Here is a 20,564-nt window from a genome sequence, read left to right as displayed (position 1 = left end):
AGTTTTATATGACGGACCAATCAAACCTAATTGGTTAGTATAGAGTAACTCACATTATTCAGCTACAACTTTTAGAGATATATATTTGGCTATAATGCTTTCCACAGTTACATGCATATTGGTCTCACGTTTTCCCTCAAAAGACCCCCTTCTTTCCTCCCTTTTAATGGGTTAATCTTGATTGCCTTATTTCCTACTAACACATTTGATACATGGATTTGTAATATTTGCTTCAAATCACATATTCCTCTTTGGAAAAGAAAAAAAATCCAAGACGTAACAGACTAAGAATGCATATAGACAAAAACTTGTACACTCATCAGCTATTCAATCAAAGTAATTCAATTAAACTAAAAAAGTCAGAAAATTAATAAAATATAGAACATAGGATTTTATGTTGGTCTCTCCCAATCCATCCCATTCCACCGTGTCGACTGCTCTCCATCCAGGCTGCATCCCCCTCTATTTGATTTCCCACTTATGTCTATGAATCGGTACCATCATGTTCTTCAATAAACGACAGCGAAAACAAAGTCGATGTGGTGAAACAGGTGATAATAATATCTCACCTTTTGATGTTCTCTTCTTTAGGCTAAACACTAATTTTATAAATTTCTTGCATTTTCTTTTTTTTGGCAGATTCCAGATCACTCTAAAAGTGACTGTTATACATTATGTTTTTAAAAAGTTGTATATACAGATTAGAAAGTCATCAAAGACTAAATAAGTTACCTTTAGTAGATCTTTTCTTTCTAACTTGACTTGTCATTTGGTCGTGCTTACGCTTTATAGAATTTGATTTTGTGTTGTCACAAGCTCTCTATTTCCATGCTCATTTGTAATATTTCAATATATTATCAAAATGTTTGATACCCAGAAAGTATAAGAAATTATAATTCAACTAAAATTTTTAAAAACTTTATTTACAAAAAATGCAAACTAACCTGGATCATGAACATCTAATGGAAAAAAAATTAACATTTATACCATGTTTGTTAGAAAAAAAAGGGTTAAAATAAGAACATATATAAAATTATAATTATACCATGTTTGTTAAAAAAATTTGGCTTATCCGTAGCTCCAGCATCACTGCATATCATCATGCCTCTCGTATCTTGGTATTGGTTTTTCCAAAAAGTCAAAAAATAAAATCTGCACATTGAGAATCAAAAACATTAGCCATGCAAAAAATATGGCACACGTACTTAATAACATTAGCCATGCAAAAACATAAAAACCGGAAAGGCTAAAAATTTTGAAGAGACTAAAAGTTAACAAAAATAAGATTAATGTATGAACTTAATAGTGTCGACTAACAGTAATAATAATCTAACCGAGAAACACTACAGGTCATTCGCAGCAAAAATATTAAATTACCTTGAATTAGAGATTGATGCTTGAAAGTTAAAAAAATACTTCAATAATACAATTCTTTAGTACTCAGAATTTTTTTTTTCGAAACTTGTTTATGTAGTCAAGAAAAGTTTATATATAATAAACAAAGAGGTGTAAGACATAGAGGTGTGAAATGTAAAGGTGTAAAAATTAATAGATGTGAAACATGGAGGTACAACAAAGAGGTGTAACACATAGAGGTGTGAAATTAAAAGGTGTAAAAATTAATGGATGTGATTTTTGAAACCAGGAGGTACAACAAAGAGATGCAAAGACTAAGATGTGTGATTTAAAAGGTGTAAAATTAATGGATGTGATTTTTGAAACCAGGAGGTACAGCAAAGAGATGCAAAGACTAAGAGGTAGTGTGATTTAAAAGATGTAAAAATTAATGGATGTAATTTTTGAAACCAGGAAGTATAACAAAGAGATGCAAAGACTAAGAATGTTATTCGCTATTATATAATATATATAGATTGTTTTCTACCAAATGAACATAACAACTTTGTTGACTTTGATGGTGTCATTATAACTTTTAGTAACAAATCTCGCGAATTATTACAGTGTTTGTGTTATTTCCTTTAACTAATTCTCTTTTCATTACGAGAAGAGAACTATTTCTTTTCATTACAAAAATTAGATATGTAACGCTTTCAATTAATAAATCTTTTGTCATTTTTTTTTACAGCCTTTTGGCGTCATGTTCTGATTGGTTAAACAGTGGTGATCATAAATAATACGTCAGCTAGTTGTCTTGTCAAACTAAACAAGCCCACCGACGTAAAAAGAAAAATCATAAAGACATGTTAGTGAAGCTAGTTCAGTAATTAAGGACATGTCTAAATCAAACACATTAAACACAACCAATCCATTAAAAATAGATTAAGGAGGAGAAACACAAAAGGGGTTGAAAATGAAATGGAACTAAATTATACTCCATTACTAGTAGGACAATGTCAATTAATGATTACAATACTAGTTGATGATTAGTGATATAACTTTTTATTATTGTTAACCCAAGTTTTAAAATGATAACGAGTAACACCAATCCCTTGGCAGAAGTCTCTTATCTCTTCTCTAATCGCTCTCTTATCCTTCAACGTCCATCCTATCTTCGCCGCAAAATCTTTCATCGCTTCCCTTTGCTCCGCCGTGAACTTCGACTTACTCCGCCGCTGCACCGTAATCTTCTCTTCCGTCGAAGTCTCCTCCGTGTCCTCCTCCTCCTCATCAACATCCTGTTTTCTCTGCTCAGCCGTTTTCCATTTCAGCCTCGCGAGCTGCTTCACGCGCCTCAAGCTCATGAAAGGGAAGCGCGTGTGGCTGATTTGAGCAGAAGATATGACTTCGACTCGACGGTGGTAGCTGCGGTGGCAACCACAGGCGGCGCATAGATCGCCGGTGACTGATTGGGAGTACTCACGGCAGCCATCGATGGCGTAAGAGCCGAGCTTTGCGGCGTGGTTGCGCATGCATTCTCGGTAGACACAAGAACTCTGCATCTTCTTTGCTCTCTTCCTAATTGATTAGAAGAGAGAGAGAGAGAGAGAGAGAGACTTTTGATTTTATTTTTCAGAGTAATGAGTTTAGGGTTAGTTTTGGTTTTGAGTTTAAGATATGATATGATGTTGTTTGTGTCAGTAAGAGTTGGGAGTTACAAAAGAAATTATTGGTTGCTTAAAGATTTTGTACTTACATATGCTTATTAGTTGTCATAATAAATGTGAAACACTTTTTGAACTGTTTCACTGGCTTTGCTTTATTCACACACCCATAATTTCAATACTCCCTCTGTCTCACAAAGATTGATGTTTTGACATTTTCACACATTTTAAGAAAAATTTTAGTTTTTATTTGTAAATTAATTTGTAATTACTTTTTGGTAGAGAGAGAAAAAATAAACCGATAGCAATTCAAAAATTTAAATATTTTCAATGATTACTTCTTAAAATCTACAAAACATCAATCTTTGTGGGACAAGAAAATATTCCAAAACATCAATCTTTGTGAGACAGAGGGATTATTGATTTTCGTATCCTCACATCATAAAAGTTGTCATCTACCCATAATTTACTTCTTAGAATCCATTGGTTTAAGTAGGTATTAGTAAGAATAAGAAGAAAAACAAAAATTAAATCACTTTTTGGTATTGCTTTATGGTACTAAAGTAATTATAAGAGTATAGAGATAATTAAGGAAAAAAAATTTAAACTAATATAAGCAAGAAAAGAAATAAGAATAATAAATAACATAAGTTTGGTTTGTACTTTGTATGAGAGATTGAGAGGTCACATGAAAAGCTGAAATATTTATGTTTTTTGAAGGGAATATATAAACTAAAAAGCATTCCATTAATAAAAATAAATGAGTTTTAAGTAAACTTACTAACAGTCAGTTAACTGGTTAAGTAGCAAAAATCAAAAGGTATCAACGAATCTGATGTTATTTCAAAAAAGAAGTCTGAAACGCCTTTTTTTGTAAGATGTTTCGCAAAAGAAAAAAGCGATTGCGAGACCCACGAGTTGTGACGACTATTCATTGTCTACTTTTTGGTTTGTATAATTTACTATTTAGCAAACGAATCGGTTTTGCGTTATAATAACACCCAATACTAGTGTAAAGGAATTAATATTTACTAATTTCCATTGTGTACAACAAACAAGTCGTAAAAACTGACTTGCTCAAAACTAGGACCGAGATAAATAATCGAACCGAACCAAACTAACCAAAGTTCCAAGGCTGCTACTCAAACCACACACATTAGTCTACTAACACTATAAACTTGACTACTTCAGTCAAACAAAATCATGCAAACACATAGTGAACCAACCCTAATCTACTTAATTATTATGTAAAATGTCAATACAATAAAACTGAAAAAACTGGAAGATGATAATTTAGCAAATGACATCAAATATTTCTTGTTTATTTCGGTCAAAAACTGAGATTTCTTAAATTTAGCTTATTCTTATCTAATTAGTTCTAAACCAGCAAATCAGTTGACATTATAAGAAAATTCGAAGAAAGTTATAAAGCGCGAAATATAAAACAACAAATTTAAAAGACCAAAATAGGACGGAGATGAAGCTGTGGAATCGCGGCGCCGTTGTTATCAAAGACGGACCAAGCCTTTTCGCGGCGGACGATATTCTCACAGCAGCAGTCGTGAAAGCTACGAGCCACGACGAGCTCTCAATTGACACGGAGAGCGCTCAATTCATCTACCGTCATGTCCTCGCTAGCCCGTCGAGCCTCAAGCCTCTAATAAGCATAATCTCGTCTCGCGTGTCACGCACGCGAAGCTGGGCGGTTGCGTTAAAAGGCTTAATGCTAATGCACGGCTTCTTCCTCTGTAAGACCACCGTCGCAGAATCGATCGGACGGTTACCATTCGATCTTTCGAGTTTCGGACAAGGTAGTTCGCGGATTATGAGCAAAACCGGTGGGTTTAGTCTCTTCGTACGCGCTTATTTCGCGTTTCTTGATCGAAGATCGATTCTGTTCCACGATGGGAGTCGTCATCGGTACGATGAGGAATCTTCGGTTATGATTCGACTTGTGATCATACGTAAGATGCAAGTAATCGTGGATTCGTTGATTAGGATTAAACCTATTGGTGAGAACATGAACATACCTTTGATCGATGAAGCAATGGAGAATGTGGTTAGTGAGATTCTCGAGATTTATGGTTGGATTTGTCGTCGGATCGCTGAAGTTTTACCTAACGTGCATTCCAAGATTAGGAAAACAGAGGCGGATTTGGCGTTGAAGATCGTTACTAAATCAATGGTTCAAAGTAAAGAGCTTGTCAAGTATTTTGAGTTTTGTAGAGATTTGGGAGTCTCTAATGCTCAAAAGGTTCCTGATTTCGTAACGATTCCTGAAGCGGACGTGTTACATCTCGATGAACTTGTACGGTCACAGGTGAAAGAAGAAGCGACGGAGACAGATTCGTGTGAGGAAGATGCAGAGATCGTTGAAGAAGAAGAAGAAGGAGAGACGAAATTGACTCTTTATGATTTGATAACACTTGATCAGAATGATGAGGAAGCACCTGTTTCTCCTCCTCCTCCTCCTCCTCCCAGAGTTGTTGATATTCCTGACTTAATTAGCTTTTAATTATGTTTATGGTCTGTATTAATTTGGATTGTTGTTTTATTATTGTTCGTTTCAATTTAGCGCTACATTTTCATTACTAGTTTGGGACAAATCTTAAGAGTTCGTAAACACAACTCAGTCTTATCTCTTGATACATTCAGACATCAAATCTTAAAATATGTGTGTTTTCAACTAACGTATACAAGTAAGCAAGTACAAATAGCGGTAAATCTGGAAAATAGAAAAAAACATTTAATTAAAAGAATGTCTGTTACAAGTCAGTAAAATGCTTTAGAAAAAGATAACAAAAAGTACAAAAATAAATAAATTTCCTCGAAGATTTTTTCTCAGACACCTTCTTCCTCAGAAACACAACAAAGACAAAGACAAACAAAACAAAAACAAAGCAATGTATGATGATGATGATATAAAAAAGTGGTTAAGAAAAAACAGAGAACTCTGCTTTTCCAAACCCTACAACAACGAAGATGGTTTACCTGAAAACACAGTTTCGAACTCAGATTGCAGACAGGATTTTTTTAGAAAGGTCACAAGATTTTCAGATTTGTTGAATATATACAACCATCCACTGAGAGATTCCATCCCCGAAAGAGAATCGAAAAAGCCGTCGGGAAAACACACTCACGTCTCTTCTTCTTCTTTTACTAATCAAAAGATACTAAATCATCTGATTGTGACGAACTTGTTAGTTCCATGTCTTGCCCAATGGCTCTTAAGATCAATCGGATTACCAAAGTTAAACCCATCAGAAGCGAGTTTCTCAAGAACCTTTTTAAACGCACCTTGACTCATCTTCCTTCCCGAGATCCTCGCTCCACGGCGTTTAGTACTCATAGGTAACGGATGCATCGAGATGTTCGTGGTGCAGCACGCTGATTGCCAACCGCCACATCCCCAACGGTAGCATTGCTGAGGAGCTCCAGTGCAAGTGCAGACCGGGACAGGAAGACCAGAAATGTCCATACTCACTCCGTTTATCACCATGTCGACACTCTTCTTAGCAGGTTTCACCCGTGAAACATTATTATTAGTATTGTTGTTGTTGTTGTTGTTGTTGTTGTTGCTGTTCTCGTCCTTTGGTTTCCTTGGCTTCTTAGCCTTTGTTGTCGTCCCCGAGCCAGCTTTTGAATTAGTCTTTCTCTTCTTATTCGTCTGATTAACAACCTCATCTTCCAACTTAACAACCGGATTCTCCTCGGTTTGATGATGATGATGATGATGCAGATTCATCTGCATCGACGGAGCAGAGGAAGTCTCGGGAAGGACATTACCGTAATTAGGAGAGGTAGTTACAGGCAACATGTTGAAGAACTTGTCCTTCTGTTGGTTAATCCAATTGTAGCTCATGTGGATTGGAGGAGGCTCTTGGTGGTGATACGACCCGTTAGGTCCGATCATTAGATTCGGATCACGCCCGGGTAAAAACGGTTTAGTGTTCCGATCAATGGTTGACATTAGCTGCAAACCGAGATTACCTTTAAAGGTAGCAGCCGCTGGTTCATAGTAACCCCAATTACGAAACCCATCATCATCCATTTCAAAGATCTACAATAATAATTATAAAAACACGTCATTACGATTCAGATCCAAAATTCAGACAGAACCAAGACTAAGAAACTTAAATAAAAACCAATCAAATCAAACTCATGAGTTCTGTCTAAATGCACATGTCTGAATTAAAACCCTTGAAAAAACATTTCTTTATAACCAGATTCCAGAGCAACAATGTATAAGAAATTGAAAAAAAAAGATCAGATCTTGGAGATACCCAGAAACTAAAATCAAGGTGGATAAACATGAAATCCAGAAATCATTTCGTATTCCCTTCGAAAAACACACATGCAAATTCATAGATCTGGTAAATCTAGAGCTAGATCTAATGAAACAGGACATGGATATCTAAGATTTGGAGATAAAAGCAGGGTACAGTACAAAGAACAAAAAGGAACAAATGTAAAATGGAAATTGGAGAGAAGAAAGAGAGGGAAAGAGAGAGAGGGAGAGGAGGGAGAGAGATGATGTTTATAGTTTGAGATGGGAAATGGATTAGGAGAGAGAAAACTTACATGAGAAGAGGGTTGGGGTTAAACAAAACGGGGGCTCTTTAAGGGAATTTTTTTGCCCTTCTGGAGAGAGAGGAGAGAGAAAACCTCTGAGAGAGATTGGGGAAAGAGAAGATATGTGTTATGTATGTATGAGAGAGGAGAGAGACAAGAAAGAGAGAGATAGATTATATAAAGAGACGAGAGAAGATAAGAAAAGAAAGACAACAAAGAAAAAAGAAAGGGCTTTTTATTTTCGTCCGAAGAGAGGAAGAGAACCCTAAAATTGTAGTAATTCTCTAAAAAATAATTATAATAAAATAAAATAAATTAATAATATCCCAAAAGGCTTTTTTTTTTTTTTGCCTTACGACTTATATTTTGTTTTTGGCCAGTGTTGGAGGATACATCGTATAAAAAGAACATTTTAAGAAAGCCATTTTGGAAGAAGACAAAACCAAAAGCCCACTCTTTTTTAGTCTTTAACACATCTTTTCAAAACCAAATTTGTTAAAGTTGAAAGAGATTTGGTGACAAGAAAGAAGATGATGTAGAAGCAAGCAATTAGAAACTTGACAAAATTATAATCTTTTTATTGGTTATTTTTCTTTTCATTTAACTGAAACAAGATTAATATAAAAGTTTATGCAACATGTTTAGCCAATACAACATATCATCAGCACACTTAACTGTCAGATGCAGTATACAAAGATTAAACAAATAAAAAGCACTTACAAATCCAGTTGACCAGTGGTGGTGGTGTAAAAGAACTTCGAACATCAATGGAAATGTATAATTTAAAAATTGATTGTTTCCAATGGTGAGAGAATGCTCCAAGTCTCTCATATTTTTATACATTATGCATTGTGGCCATAGTCAGAGATTGTCCCTCACATCATTTCTCCACTTATCTAAACAAATATAACCAGAAAACATTCATTCTCATTGATCTATTCATACTTACCAAAAAAGATTCAAACAAAAAAACCAATCATCATTAGCACCTTAAATTTTATCCTAAACAAGTGTATCTAAAACTTTTAAGCATCACGAAAATCTTGGCTGCTCAACTCAATCCTCTTGTCGATAGGGCTGGTCATCATCAACTTAGGACTCTTCCTTTTGCTGAACTTGTCAGATCCATTGCTTCTCTCTACAGAACATTGCCTCAACAGCATACGGTTTTCTTTATCCAAGTCCCTGTTTTGCTCCATCACAAGTTCAACTTCTTGCTCTGCTTTAGCAAGATTCAAGATGAGACATTCTTTCTCCTTTTCAATTCTCTTCACCATTGAAACCAAAGACACAACCTTTTGCGTCGAAGGCTTCAACTCATCCCATTTCCTCAACAAAGCTTGACAACACTTGTCTTCAACGTTCGCCTCCAAGAAGCTACGCCCCGACGATACACTCTCGTCTTCTCTGCTAACCAACGAATACAAAACCGAATAAGCCAAACTGTCGTCTTCTTCGGATTCGACCCTGTTCTTGATTTCGTCAGACATTTTTAAAACTTGCTCCTTCAGTTCAAGAACCCTAGACTCTGCTTCTCTAGCTCTCTGGTCCGTCTCGTTCCCGAAATCCATCAGCGACTCACGATCTTGATCGTAAAGAAAGCATTCTCTTTTCAGCTTCTTACACTGAACCGCTAAATCCTCGCACTCACCAGCCAATCTCTGTTTCTCCTCGATGACTCTCTTCAACGCTTGCGCGTTCATACTCGCTTCTGATCTAACGAGATCGATTACTCTATCTTTCTCTTTCAATCTCCCGACCAGTGTAAGATACTGCTCATGGAAACGAAGTTTAGATTCTTCAGCCGTGTAAAGCTTCTTCTTGAGAGCGTCTGTGGAGATCGGAAGCCCTAAAGAGTAGTCGATTGTCTCTTTGATGTAGTCATCGATTTCTCCTGAGAGATCCATTTTTTCCCACCAAACTTCAGAGATTCAACAGGAGATTCACTACACAGAGTGTGAGAATTCGTTCGCAGAAGAGTCAATTTTGAAACCCTAGGGTTTCTAAAATTTAAGAGGAGAGGATTCGAATTTTGAAAAATTGAAAATCAGAGTCTGTAATTATTGATTGCTCGATGAGTGTTCTTCTTTATAGTTGGGCCGATTTATCATAGTTAGGCCCATGGAAGTAATTGACCGCTTACGTTACATCCTTTGCCTTTGTGTGTCAGTATGTGTCAGTAGTGTATTTATTTTCCTTTATGAACCAAAATACGAAATCTAACTTTGGATCTTTCAATTGGATCTAAAATCAAGTACAAAAATTAAGGAATTCTATATTTATACGCGAACTGATAAGGAAAAAATCAGAGTTTTTGACATTTATTAGGTACAAGGAAACTCGAATTCAAATGTAAATATAGAGGCTAGTCTTTTACAGTACGTGAAAATCATTCATATAGTAAAAAAGGATACAAGTAAATTTAATTTGTGTTTGCTCAAAATAAAGAGAGAAGAAGAGAGACTTTTCCCCTAAGAAAAATAATCAGACATTGTCTTCTTTTTTTGTGTCTCTCTTCTTTCTAACAAACCTATCTCTTTGTTCTAGCAAAATTCGTAAGGAGGCAGAAGCAGCAGAAGAAGAAGAAGAAGAAAAATTTGGTGTCAAGACTTCTTACTCGCATTTGATCGACCGGTAAATGTGACGAACAAAGAGGAGTGCTGCACGGAATCCCACTGTTCCCAGCATTAAGAAGAATCCGTAGCAGATGCAAGCCATGTATCCGAAGAAAAACGAGGTTTGCATGAAACCTGACATGTCTGATCGTGCGTAGTAATAGTATAAGCAGTATGCGTATATAAACAAACCGGTTGATCCACCGCATAGGAACGATCTGCAATACAAAGGTCAAAGAATCAAGCTCAAGTTCTAAAATGATCAGAGAGGGAAAAAGAGTAGAGATGATTGAGAACTGAGTTTAACCAACCTCCACCACCATTGGTGATCTTCAGCAGCGAGTTGGAAGTAAGTCAAAGCAACGGTTATAAAAGCAGTGACAATGATGAGGATGATGAAGACAATGAAGAGAATACTGTAGATGGTGTAGATCCGGTGACCCCAGACACTAGCGAAAATGTAGTAAAGCTCAATGTAGATGGCACTGAAAGGAAGAAACCCAGCCATTGCCATCTGTGGGATAGCGCTTCTGTACCAAGGGAGTGGTGGAATCTCTCGGGGATATTTGGTTGTACGGCACGGTGCTTGGAACTCCGCTTTGCTGTTTTTACCAGCGATCCCACCCAAGACGAGTAAAGGCGATGTGACTAAAGTCCATATCAGGACGATGACCACAATGGTTCCAAAGGGTAATGCAGCGGTTGCAGTGTAAGTGATGGCCACGGTGTTAAGGAAGCAAAAGGTTAGGAATAATGGGCCACAGAAGAGACATCCAGTGAGTAACAAGTTCCTCACCTGCAACAATGTGACAAAATTGAGAAGTTAGTTTAGTTTCGGTTGAAGATGATTTTTGAGAAAGAGATTTACAGGTTAAATATTTACCCAGCTTTTTCCTTCAAGTTGGCAGTAGAAAGAAGCAGATGTGTATCCGGCGATTCCAGATGTGAGAGCGTAGATGACCACCAAAGCGGTAAAAAGTGCTCCTCGGTTGTATGGGTAGAACACTCCAACAAGAGCAAGCATGAAGATGAATATGGTGCTGATGAGAGTGGATAATNATGGCTGCCTGTTTTTTATTGGTTTTTAGATTTTGGTTTTTAGTTTTTGAATTTTGGATTTTGATTTTTTGAGTTTTTGATTTTTGGTGTAGATTNATGGTGCTGATGAGAGTGGATAATCTCAATTAGTTTTGATAAGATATATATATATATATATATATATATATATGCAGATATGGATAGAAGTGTTTTTGGAAGAAAAAATACTCTTGATTTATAAAACACTTACAGCGTAAACAATTGAGTTCCACTACCGAGTGATGCGGCGAACAAAGAATTGTGAGTAGGGAAGCGAAAGACATCCCCATGAATGTACTTCCATCCAGTTTCCTCTTGATCATCAGCAGCTTCCTCGTCTTGAGCATACCTTTAGAGTGTGAGAAAAATGGTTCAGATGAGATAAGGAAGTGTAAAAAAACTTGACGAGGAGGTGTAGCGAGTAACTTGAAACTTACTTCATGAAATCATTCTTGAGGACTCGCATCAAGATAGTTGCAAGGAAACCAGTCAAAAGAAGAACAGTGACACATGAGTTAATAATGGAGAACCAGTGAATTTCCAAGTGATGTGGAAGAGAAGAAGACATAGAGTATTTCTCCATTCTTTTCTCAAAAGGAGTCTCAGTTTCCTTCCACTTGACAGTGTACATAAACTCAGCATCGACTTCCTTGTCCTCAGTGAGATCCACAAGCGAATGAGGATCCATTCTAGCACTGATTTCAATCACACGGTCCTTGTTGTACAGAATCTCAAACTGGATGTGCTTGTACAGGAAATATTTGAATTCACTCGGATCAGACTTGATATCTTTGTCAACCTTTCCAATGAAACCCCAGATAGGCAAATCATCATAGTACATCTGAAAGTAGTAGTCTTTCTCAACAGCCTTGCGGAACTGTTTGACCTCTTCTTTAGTTAGCTTCTTGTTGCAGTATACCTCAGAATCTTTTTCATCTCTGAAGTTAAGCTTGTATGGAGCACTAACAAGACGATCCCCATTTAGAACCTCTCCAAGAGCTTCCTTCTTCTCTTTCACACCCTCTGTAAAACCAAAAATCAATGGGATCAGATCAAATGTGAAAGGACAAAACTTTAAGCTATTTCAGTTGCAGCAAAGTCCAATAGTGTGATCAATCTAGTAAAACATATATGCATTTACCTGGGATACAGAAGGGAAGATCAAAATAGCGATAGGTCTCACTGCAATGATCATTGAACAAAAACCAAAATGAGTCGTAAAAGATAGATCCAAATGTAGTTAGTATGTTCTCTCACTACATTACACAAATTGTTTTGGTAGTGTATACTCAAATATATCAAGGTCTCGTAACTTATTTCAACAGCAACAGATTCGTTAGATCAATGATCAATATCTCAAAATCCTGAAGTCTACGAATTCGATACAGTCTCGGTCAGATCTGAAGAGAGCAGATCTAGAAAAAATATAAAGTACCTTGGGTTGTGAAACGGGCCGACCTTGTTGGCGTAGAGAGGAACGGTGTCTCCATCCTTGTAACGGTGGTTGGAGGCGTCGGATCTGACATAACCGGTGCCGGAGAAGAGAATGGCTCCGACAAGAAGGAGCAGTGTCGTCGGTGTCCTCATTGCGTTTTTGCTGCTCAAATCGTGAGATCTGAGTTTTTTTTTTTTTTAATAATGTATGGGAGAAAGGGAAGGAAAAAAAAAATGGAGGAAATAACGTTAATATTTATATACACACCAGTCTTCTTCAATTAAACTCCAGTCCAGTCAGCTGCTACACCAATTTTTTTTTATTAATTATTTTGGTTTCTTGTATTTCCTAAGAAAAATACATTGAAAATATATAGGCCATGAATGGCTGCCTGTTTTTTATTGGTTTTTAGATTTTGGTTTTTAGTTTTTGAATTTTGGATTTTGATTTTTTGAGTTTTTGATTTTTGGTGTAGATTTTAGTATTTGTAAAATCTGGTAACTTGATTAGTTTTTGGTTTTTATGTATAATAATTATTTTTAAAATAGTAAAATAAATATTATAAAATAAAAAAATACAATAATGTAGAAAAAGTATGAAACGTAGATCTTTTATAGTAAAAAAGTATATAAGAAAAATTAGTTTAATAATAACAAATATGCAAGTCTTTAGGAAATATCCTTAGAATAGGTTTTAATTTGTTCATTGCACACAAAAAAAGAAGGTTTCGTTTGTTTTGGAATTTAATAAGTAATTAAAATAAATAAATATATATTAGGAAAAAGAAAAAGAAAAATCACGCTGAAAACCCAAAAAATGTGGTTTCTAGATTTTGTGAAGGAATTGCTAAAATTCTCTAAAAACTGGTTTTCCTAAATTTTAGGAACNTAGGCAAATCATCATAGTACATCTGAAAGTAGTAGTCTTTCTCAACAGCCTTGCGGAACTGTTTGACCTCTTCTTTAGTTAGCTTCTTGTTGCAGTATACCTCAGAATCTTTTTCATCTCTGAAGTTAAGCTTGTATGGAGCACTAACAAGACGATCCCCATTTAGAACCTCTCCAAGAGCTTCCTTCTTCTCTTTCACACCCTCTGTAAAACCAAAAATCAATGGGATCAGATCAAATGTGAAAGGACAAAACTTTAAGCTATTTCAGTTGCAGCAAAGTCCAATAGTGTGATCAATCTAGTAAAACATATATGCATTTACCTGGGATACAGAAGGGAAGATCAAAATAGCGATAGGTCTCACTGCAATGATCATTGAACAAAAACCAAAATGAGTCGTAAAAGATAGATCCAAATGTAGTTAGTATGTTCTCTCACTACATTACACAAATTGTTTTGGTAGTGTATACTCAAATATATCAAGGTCTCGTAACTTATTTCAACAGCAACAGATTCGTTAGATCAATGATCAATATCTCAAAATCCTGAAGTCTACGAATTCGATACAGTCTCGGTCAGATCTGAAGAGAGCAGATCTAGAAAAAATATAAAGTACCTTGGGTTGTGAAACGGGCCGACCTTGTTGGCGTAGAGAGGAACGGTGTCTCCATCCTTGTAACGGTGGTTGGAGGCGTCGGATCTGACATAACCGGTGCCGGAGAAGAGAATGGCTCCGACAAGAAGGAGCAGTGTCGTCGGTGTCCTCATTGCGTTTTTGCTGCTCAAATCGTGAGATCTGAGTTTTTTTTTTTTTTAATAATGTATGGGAGAAAGGGAAGGAAAAAAAAAATGGAGGAAATAACGTTAATATTTATATACACACCAGTCTTCTTCAATTAAACTCCAGTCCAGTCAGCTGCTACACCAATTTTTTTTTATTAATTATTTTGGTTTCTTGTATTTCCTAAGAAAAATACATTGAAAATATATAGGCCATGAATGGCTGCCTGTTTTTTATTGGTTTTTAGATTTTGGTTTTTAGTTTTTGAATTTTGGATTTTGATTTTTTGAGTTTTTGATTTTTGGTGTAGATTTTAGTATTTGTAAAATCTGGTAACTTGATTAGTTTTTGGTTTTTATATATAATAATTATTTTTAAAATAGTAAAATAAATATTATAAAATAAAAAAATACAATAATGTAGAAAAAGTATGAAACGTAGATCTTTTATAGTAAAAAAGTATATAAGAAAAATTAGTTTAATAATAACAAATATGCAAGTCTTTAGGAAATATCCTTAGAATAATAGGTTTTAATTTGTTCATTGCACAAAAAAAAGAAGGTTTCGTTTGTTTTGGAATTTAATAAGTAATTAAAATAAATAAATATATATTAGGAAAAAGAAAAAGAAAAATCACGCTGAAAACCCAAAAAATGTGGTTTCTAGATTTTGTGAAGGAATTGCTAAAATTCTCTAAAAACTGGTTTTCCTAAATTTTAGGAACTCTATTTTTTCATAATCGTGAATGGCTCCAAAAATAGATTTTTCAGAATCTAAAGCCAAAAACCACTCTAAAATCAGGTGCCATTCAGAGCCATAGTATAATACAAAGGGATGTCTAAAGAGAATTGGTCTATCTTGTGTCTGTTTTATTAAGTGTATTTTAAATTGTATAAGGATATAGATTTTTAAGAATATATATACTCATGTGACTTTGTGAAACCAGGGACAGTGTTTATATATAACAATTGTAACATTTTTCTCTTTTTATAAAGGAAATAGAGAAGAGAAAGATTAATTTTAAGGGACTTTAAAGTTTTAAATTCTTGTGAAGCAAATATGAAATTGAACACTCACCAAACAAATCAGGCGTTACTAATGCCCGAGTTGACTGCGTATACGTTGGCAGCGGGCTACTACTTTAATTGTTGTGCCAAACCTATTTTATCTCTAGTGTGTTCGTTTCTTGGGTCGAAAATCTGACTTTATAGTTTTTCTAGACTTATCATATTCATGTTTTTTTCCCTGATATATGGTACGTGCGTTGTCGTAACGTAATTGCTTTGCATGATCTAATCATTAAACATTTTTTTAACACTTTCATTAATCATTTATATATATAGATATAAAACGCGTTCATGGCATGTACATTTCAAGGGGCTTTCTTATCTTATAAGAACGACGGAAAATTACAATGTATATAATCTACTTAATTATAACAAGTTACCAACCCGACTAGCTAAAAAACAGAAACTGTGAACAAGCTCCATGGGATGGAACAAACAAACAAAAAACAAACTCTGGTCAGTTTTGTTTGATTATTTGGTTTTGGTAAACATAAGTATATGTTCTCTCATTTGACATTTGATTCGGGTTATTATAATTTATAAACCTAGTTAATTCAGACAGGAATTCAGATAAGAAATAGCGTTCCCTAAACCCAACTCAAATTAGTGTTATATATTTCTCTATCTAATAAATCCTGTCAAACCAATCCAATCCAATCCACACTAGCTAGAATCAATCTCAGGTAACCTCTAAACCATACAAAACCGGTATTAAGAAACATGAACCAAATTCGGTTCGGTCTCAATTACATTTGTTGTTTTCGTAAATAAAATTAAATTAAATTTCACGGCTTTTTTGTTGTTGTTGTTGTTGTTGTTGTCCATTACAGAACCAAAAGATAAAAAAATATAGTAAACGAGAGAGATGGCGAGTATAATCGGCGCGGCGTTGCCGTACAGTTCACCGGAGAAAACAATAACATCTTCTCTGTATTCAGACGAAAGCGATTCTAATCCTGTGGATGCCGTTATTTTCGCGGGAACTTCTCTGGTTCTCGGAACCGCGTGTAGACAACTGTTTAATGGCACTAGAGTTCCCTACACCGTCGTTCTCCTCGTCATCGGCATCGTTCTCGGATCCCTAGGTTTCATTCCTATGCTATTCCACCCTCTATTTATTGCTTCTTTTTTTTGTTCCCTCCAGTAACATATGAGCAATCTAGTTTCGTCATACGTGGAATTTGAATTGACAAGTGTTTTCAATTCCCTTGTCTTGTTTCCACTTTCTTTTATCAGTATAGCCCAGTTTCAATCCTTAAGAAGAAAAGATTAATAAAGTAGTTAACTTCGGATTTTGTTTTTGTAGAATATGGAACTAAGCATAACCTTGGGAAGATTGGCAATGGAATTCGTATTTGTAAGCTACTTTTTTTGGCTCTATACTGTTAGATTACGAGCTGATTTATGGCATTTCTGAATTTTTTACAGCTGCAATGTAATTTTTACAGGGAATGATATAAACCCTGATTTACTTTTGGCTGTTTTCCTCCCTGCTCTTCTTTTTGAGAGCTCATTCTCCATGGATGTGCACCAGATCAAGGTTTTTATTTTCCTGGAGTTTGTGGATTGAAGCTACTTCTTTGTCTGTTTTGGTTCCGGCTATTTTGATTGTGTTTACATCATTGGTAGAGGTGTATGGGGCAAATGGTTCTGCTTGCTGGCCCTGGAGTTCTTATCTCTACCTTTTGTCTTGGAGCTCTTATAAAGGTAAAAACTACCTTTCTAACATTTTTTTGAGCTGTGAATAATTGACGTTTTATTAAGTTACGAGTTATATGGTTTTGTAGCTTACTTTTCCGTATAACTGGGACTGGAAAACATCATTGTTGCTTGGAGGACTTTTAGGAGCTACCGACCCCGTGGCTGTTGTTGCTTTACTTAAGGAGCTTGGTGCTAGTAAGAAAATGACCACTTTAATTGATGGGGAGTCTCTGATGAATGATGGGTAATCATATGTCAAACTCTTATGTTTTGCATCAAGATGATCTTATGTCATTTATGCTCAAGCGTAGTTTTTTTTTTTTTGAAAAGTTCAGGGTGTCAGTTGTGGTCTTTCAGTTATTCTTCAAGATGGTGATGGGGCAGAACTCTGACTGGGGTTCCATAATCAAATTTCTTGTCCAGAACTCACTCGGAGCGTATGGATTTTTCTCCCTTGTTAGTGGTATTTTGTGCTGGTGTCTCTATTCTCTCATGTTATGTTGTTCTGGTTTTTAGTGTAGGCATTGGTTTAGCTTTTGGCATTGCTTCAGTTATTTGGCTTAAATTCGTATTCAATGATACGGTGGTTCAGATCACTGTAACACTTTCAGTGAGCTATTTCGCGTATTACACTGTATGCTCCTCACCTTAACCTCCAATGCTGGAATCCTCCTAAATCTCTAGAAAACATGATATTTTTCTACCATGTACAGGCACAAGAGTGGGCTGGGGTCTCTGGAATTTTGACTGTGATGATTTTGGGGATGTAAGTCGTGGTGAATTTTCCCTTCTTTCTATTGTTATCGTGCTTAAAATCTTTTTGTTCATCAAATGATTGTAATAGGTTTTTCGCTGCATTTGCAAGGACAGCAGTTAAGGGTGAGAGTCACCAGAGTTTGCATCACTTCTGGTAATTCACAACTCAGAAATCCGTTTTCACTATAAGTAAGAAAAATATTTCATGTATCTTTTATAACCATATGACTTTCCTTAACTTTTGCAGGGAAATGGCCGCTTATATTGCAAATACATTAGTTTTTATACTCAGGTACGAATTGTCTGGCTAGATTCAAAAACAGAAAGTTAATGTTTCACAAAGAATACAGCTACTTCTCTTCTATCCATTATCCAGCAGAACTGTATTGCAGTCAATGTTTAAGCCGATTAATACAATCACATTGCATGTGTTTCTCTTTTGAATTGCAGTGGAGTTATTATCGCTGAAGGCGTTCTTAGCGGTCGGAGAATATCTTACAAAGGTGCCCTTCACATTTTATGTTTGGATTTTTTTTTTGTTCTGTTCTTTTCGTCATGATTATTATGAATATGGGAGATGATTACATGAATAATATCTGTTTATCCTGGATACCTCACTAATTCCTGATATCATTCCCGCTGTAGCTTTCTTTTTGGCGTATGTATTGGGGGTTAAGGAACATTCCTAACTCATAAAAGTTTTCTCAGGAATCTCGTGGGGCTTTCTTTTCCTCTTATATTTGTATGTCCAACTTTCCCGCTGTGTTGTGGTTGGAGTTCTGTACCCATTGCTATGCCGTTTTGGCTATGGATTGGACTGGAAGGAATCCATCATACTCACGTGGTCTGGATTAAGGGGTGCTGTGTCACTATCACTCGCTCTATCTGTAAAAGTGAGTTCTGAAGAAATGGTCGATTTATTCATGCAAGAGAAACATATTTACGAATTATATGGTTATCTGTTTTCAAATATTTTATAGATCTCTTCTCATTTCCATATCGCTGACATACTCTAGCTCTTGGTCATATGATTCAGCAATCAAGTGGAAATTTATATCTCAGTTCGGAGACGGGAACAAGGGTGAGTTTTGGAACAGAACTACTTTTAAGTTTCTTTCTGGACGCTCGTATTGTTATCTTGATGTGTTAAGCTGTTTTGCAGTTTCTGTTCTTCACAGGTGGGATTGTTTTCCTAACTTTGGTTGTGAATGGATCCACTACCCAATTACTCTTGCACTTTCTTCGCATGGACACTTTAACGGCCAGTAAGGTCAGGATGTTAATGCTATATTCTCTTGGGCTGATATATTACTTTGGTAGATAATGGAATCTCTGATCATCTGTGTTTGTGCTCATACGTGCACAAGTGACTGCATCCTTCTGCCGGTGTGGGTAAATTAGCTTAGGTTTGTGTGTTTTACCAACCGTTAATAGTTGAAGATTGGATTCAACCTGATTCGGAATCCGTCACTGATCCTTGAAATTTACAATTTTACATGCCCGCCCAATTGTTCAGAACTACTGCCTTAAGAGCTTTCCTGCTACTGCTACAGAAATATAATGATTATATTTGCTTTTCTGGTTTTATGTTTTTCTACTGGCAGAAACGAATATTGGAGTATACAAAGTGTGAAATGATGAACACCGCCTTGAAAGCTTTTGAAAATCTAGGAGATGACGAGGAGCTTGGATCTGCTGACTGGCCTACAGTTACAAGACATGTTTCAAGCTTGAAAGATTTGGAAAGGGGACACGTTAATCCTTACAATGGGTATGAAGCTGGAAACATTGACCCTAGGAATATAATGGACATGCGTATACGCTTCTTATATGGTATTTCACCATGTGTATGAAAATCTTCTGGTTGTCAAATTGTTGATTTTCCAAAAGTGGCTATTGATTCAAGACTCTTGCCTGTATCAGGTGTCCAGGCAGCTTACTGGGAGATGCTTGATGATGGGAGAATAACACGTAGCACTGCCAATGTTTTGATGCAATCAGTAGATGAGGCAGTTGACCTTGTTTCTACCAATTCTCTGTGCGACTGGAGGGGTTTAGAGCCGTGTGTTCATTTCCCAAATTATAACAAGTTTCTTCAATCAAGAATTATCCCCCGCAAGTTGGTCACGCGTTTAATCGTCGAAAGATTAGAATCTGCTTGTTACATTTCCTCTGCGTTTCTCCGTGCCNTGGAGTTATTATCGCTGAAGGCGTTCTTAGCGGTCGGAGAATATCTTACAAAGGTGCCCTTCACATTTTATGTTTGGATTTTTTTTTTGTTCTGTTCTTTTCGTCATGATTATTATGAATATGGGAGATGATTACATGAATAATATCTGTTTATCCTGGATACCTCACTAATTCCTGATATCATTCCCGCTGTAGCTTTCTTTTTGGCGTATGTATTGGGGGTTAAGGAACATTCCTAACTCATAAAAGTTTTCTCAGGAATCTCGTGGGGCTTTCTTTTCCTCTTATATTTGTATGTCCAACTTTCCCGCTGTGTTGTGGTTGGAGTTCTGTACCCATTGCTATGCCGTTTTGGCTATGGATTGGACTGGAAGGAATCCATCATACTCACGTGGTCTGGATTAAGGGGTGCTGTGTCACTATCACTCGCTCTATCTGTAAAAGTGAGTTCTGAAGAAATGGTCGATTTATTCATGCAAGAGA

General features: G+C 36.1%; 8 protein-coding genes across 10 annotated transcripts in view; 3 read left to right on the top strand and 5 right to left on the bottom strand.

Moving 5' to 3' along the window:
- Window positions 2,303-3,097, bottom strand: LOC104755770 (zinc-finger homeodomain protein 14-like). Its single transcript, XM_010478233.2, has one exon. It carries the CDS (start codon window positions 2,895-2,897, stop codon window positions 2,382-2,384), a length of 516 nt encoding a protein of 171 aa, XP_010476535.1. The 5' UTR covers window positions 2,898-3,097; the 3' UTR covers window positions 2,303-2,381.
- Window positions 4,448-5,578, top strand: LOC104755769 (putative clathrin assembly protein At1g14686). The gene has a single exon (XM_010478232.2). It carries the CDS (start codon window positions 4,477-4,479, stop codon window positions 5,512-5,514), a length of 1,038 nt encoding a protein of 345 aa, XP_010476534.1. The 5' UTR covers window positions 4,448-4,476; the 3' UTR covers window positions 5,515-5,578.
- Window positions 5,720-7,741, bottom strand: LOC104755768 (protein BASIC PENTACYSTEINE2-like). 2 transcript variants are annotated; one of them, XM_010478231.1, is made up of 2 exons: window positions 7,581-7,741; window positions 5,720-7,059 (listed from the first exon to the last, which is right to left on the bottom strand). In XM_010478231.1, the coding sequence occupies exon 2, from the start codon at window positions 7,048-7,050 to the stop codon at window positions 6,178-6,180; it is 873 nt and encodes a 290-aa protein (XP_010476533.1). In that variant the 5' UTR covers window positions 7,051-7,059; window positions 7,581-7,741; the 3' UTR covers window positions 5,720-6,177. The 2 variants fall into 2 exon arrangements, with proteins under 2 accessions (XP_010476533.1, XP_010476532.1); XM_010478230.2 differs by lacking the exon at window positions 7,581-7,741 and adding an exon at window positions 7,283-7,574.
- LOC104755767 lies at window positions 8,445-9,612 on the bottom strand. The gene has a single exon (XM_010478228.2). It carries the CDS (start codon window positions 9,476-9,478, stop codon window positions 8,597-8,599), a length of 882 nt encoding a protein of 293 aa, XP_010476530.1. The 5' UTR covers window positions 9,479-9,612; the 3' UTR covers window positions 8,445-8,596.
- On the bottom strand, window positions 9,868-12,919 carry LOC104755766 (transmembrane 9 superfamily member 2). The gene is made up of 7 exons (XM_010478227.2): window positions 12,699-12,919; window positions 12,405-12,445; window positions 11,701-12,286; window positions 11,475-11,612; window positions 11,070-11,226; window positions 10,498-10,982; window positions 9,868-10,404 (listed from the first exon to the last, which is right to left on the bottom strand). The coding sequence occupies exons 1-7, from the start codon at window positions 12,848-12,850 to the stop codon at window positions 10,185-10,187; spliced, it is 1,779 nt and encodes a 592-aa protein (XP_010476529.1). The 5' UTR covers window positions 12,851-12,919; the 3' UTR covers window positions 9,868-10,184.
- On the bottom strand, window positions 13,555-14,423 carry LOC104759228 (transmembrane 9 superfamily member 2-like). The gene is made up of 3 exons (XM_019238860.1): window positions 14,203-14,423; window positions 13,909-13,949; window positions 13,555-13,790 (listed from the first exon to the last, which is right to left on the bottom strand). Exons 1-3 carry the CDS (start codon window positions 14,352-14,354, stop codon window positions 13,555-13,557), a joined length of 429 nt encoding a protein of 142 aa, XP_019094405.1. The 5' UTR covers window positions 14,355-14,423.
- LOC104755765 (sodium/hydrogen exchanger 8-like) overlaps window positions 16,260-20,564 on the top strand; it is a 13,932-nt gene continuing 9,627 nt past the window's right edge. Inside the window, exons 1-16 of one of the 2 annotated variants that reach the window (XM_019239578.1) lie at window positions 16,260-16,519; window positions 16,741-16,791; window positions 16,883-16,974; window positions 17,064-17,141; window positions 17,222-17,379; window positions 17,471-17,572; window positions 17,652-17,769; window positions 17,849-17,901; window positions 17,980-18,045; window positions 18,139-18,183; window positions 18,342-18,394; window positions 18,600-18,784; window positions 18,928-18,972; window positions 19,054-19,161; window positions 19,496-19,724; window positions 19,815-20,080. In XM_019239578.1, coding sequence (XP_019095123.1) covers window positions 16,300-16,519; window positions 16,741-16,791; window positions 16,883-16,974; window positions 17,064-17,141; window positions 17,222-17,379; window positions 17,471-17,572; window positions 17,652-17,769; window positions 17,849-17,901; window positions 17,980-18,045; window positions 18,139-18,183; window positions 18,342-18,394; window positions 18,600-18,784; window positions 18,928-18,972; window positions 19,054-19,161; window positions 19,496-19,724; window positions 19,815-20,080 — 1,869 coding nt within the window. In that variant the 5' untranslated portion in view covers window positions 16,260-16,299. Of the gene's footprint in view, window positions 16,520-16,740; window positions 16,792-16,882; window positions 16,975-17,063; window positions 17,142-17,221; window positions 17,380-17,470; window positions 17,573-17,651; window positions 17,770-17,848; window positions 17,902-17,979; window positions 18,046-18,138; window positions 18,184-18,341; window positions 18,395-18,599; window positions 18,785-18,927; window positions 18,973-19,053; window positions 19,162-19,495; window positions 19,725-19,814; window positions 20,081-20,564 lie in introns of those variants that run through there. The other variant, XM_019239579.1, reaches the window with a different exon arrangement.
- The window catches only part of LOC109125149 (sodium/hydrogen exchanger 8-like), an 8,782-nt gene continuing 8,300 nt past the window's right edge, over window positions 20,083-20,564 (top strand). The window contains exons 1-2 of the mRNA XM_019239580.1: window positions 20,083-20,134; window positions 20,340-20,524. Of these exons, the coding sequence (XP_019095125.1) occupies window positions 20,425-20,524 (100 nt within the window). The 5' untranslated portion in view covers window positions 20,083-20,134; window positions 20,340-20,424. The remainder of the gene's footprint in view (window positions 20,135-20,339; window positions 20,525-20,564) is intronic.

Source organism: Camelina sativa, chromosome 17, assembly GCF_000633955.1.
Source record: "Camelina sativa cultivar DH55 chromosome 17, Cs, whole genome shotgun sequence".
In the NCBI taxonomy this organism is placed as follows: domain Eukaryota; kingdom Viridiplantae; phylum Streptophyta; class Magnoliopsida; order Brassicales; family Brassicaceae; genus Camelina; species Camelina sativa.
This window is presented reverse-complemented; position numbering and strand designations above follow the sequence as displayed.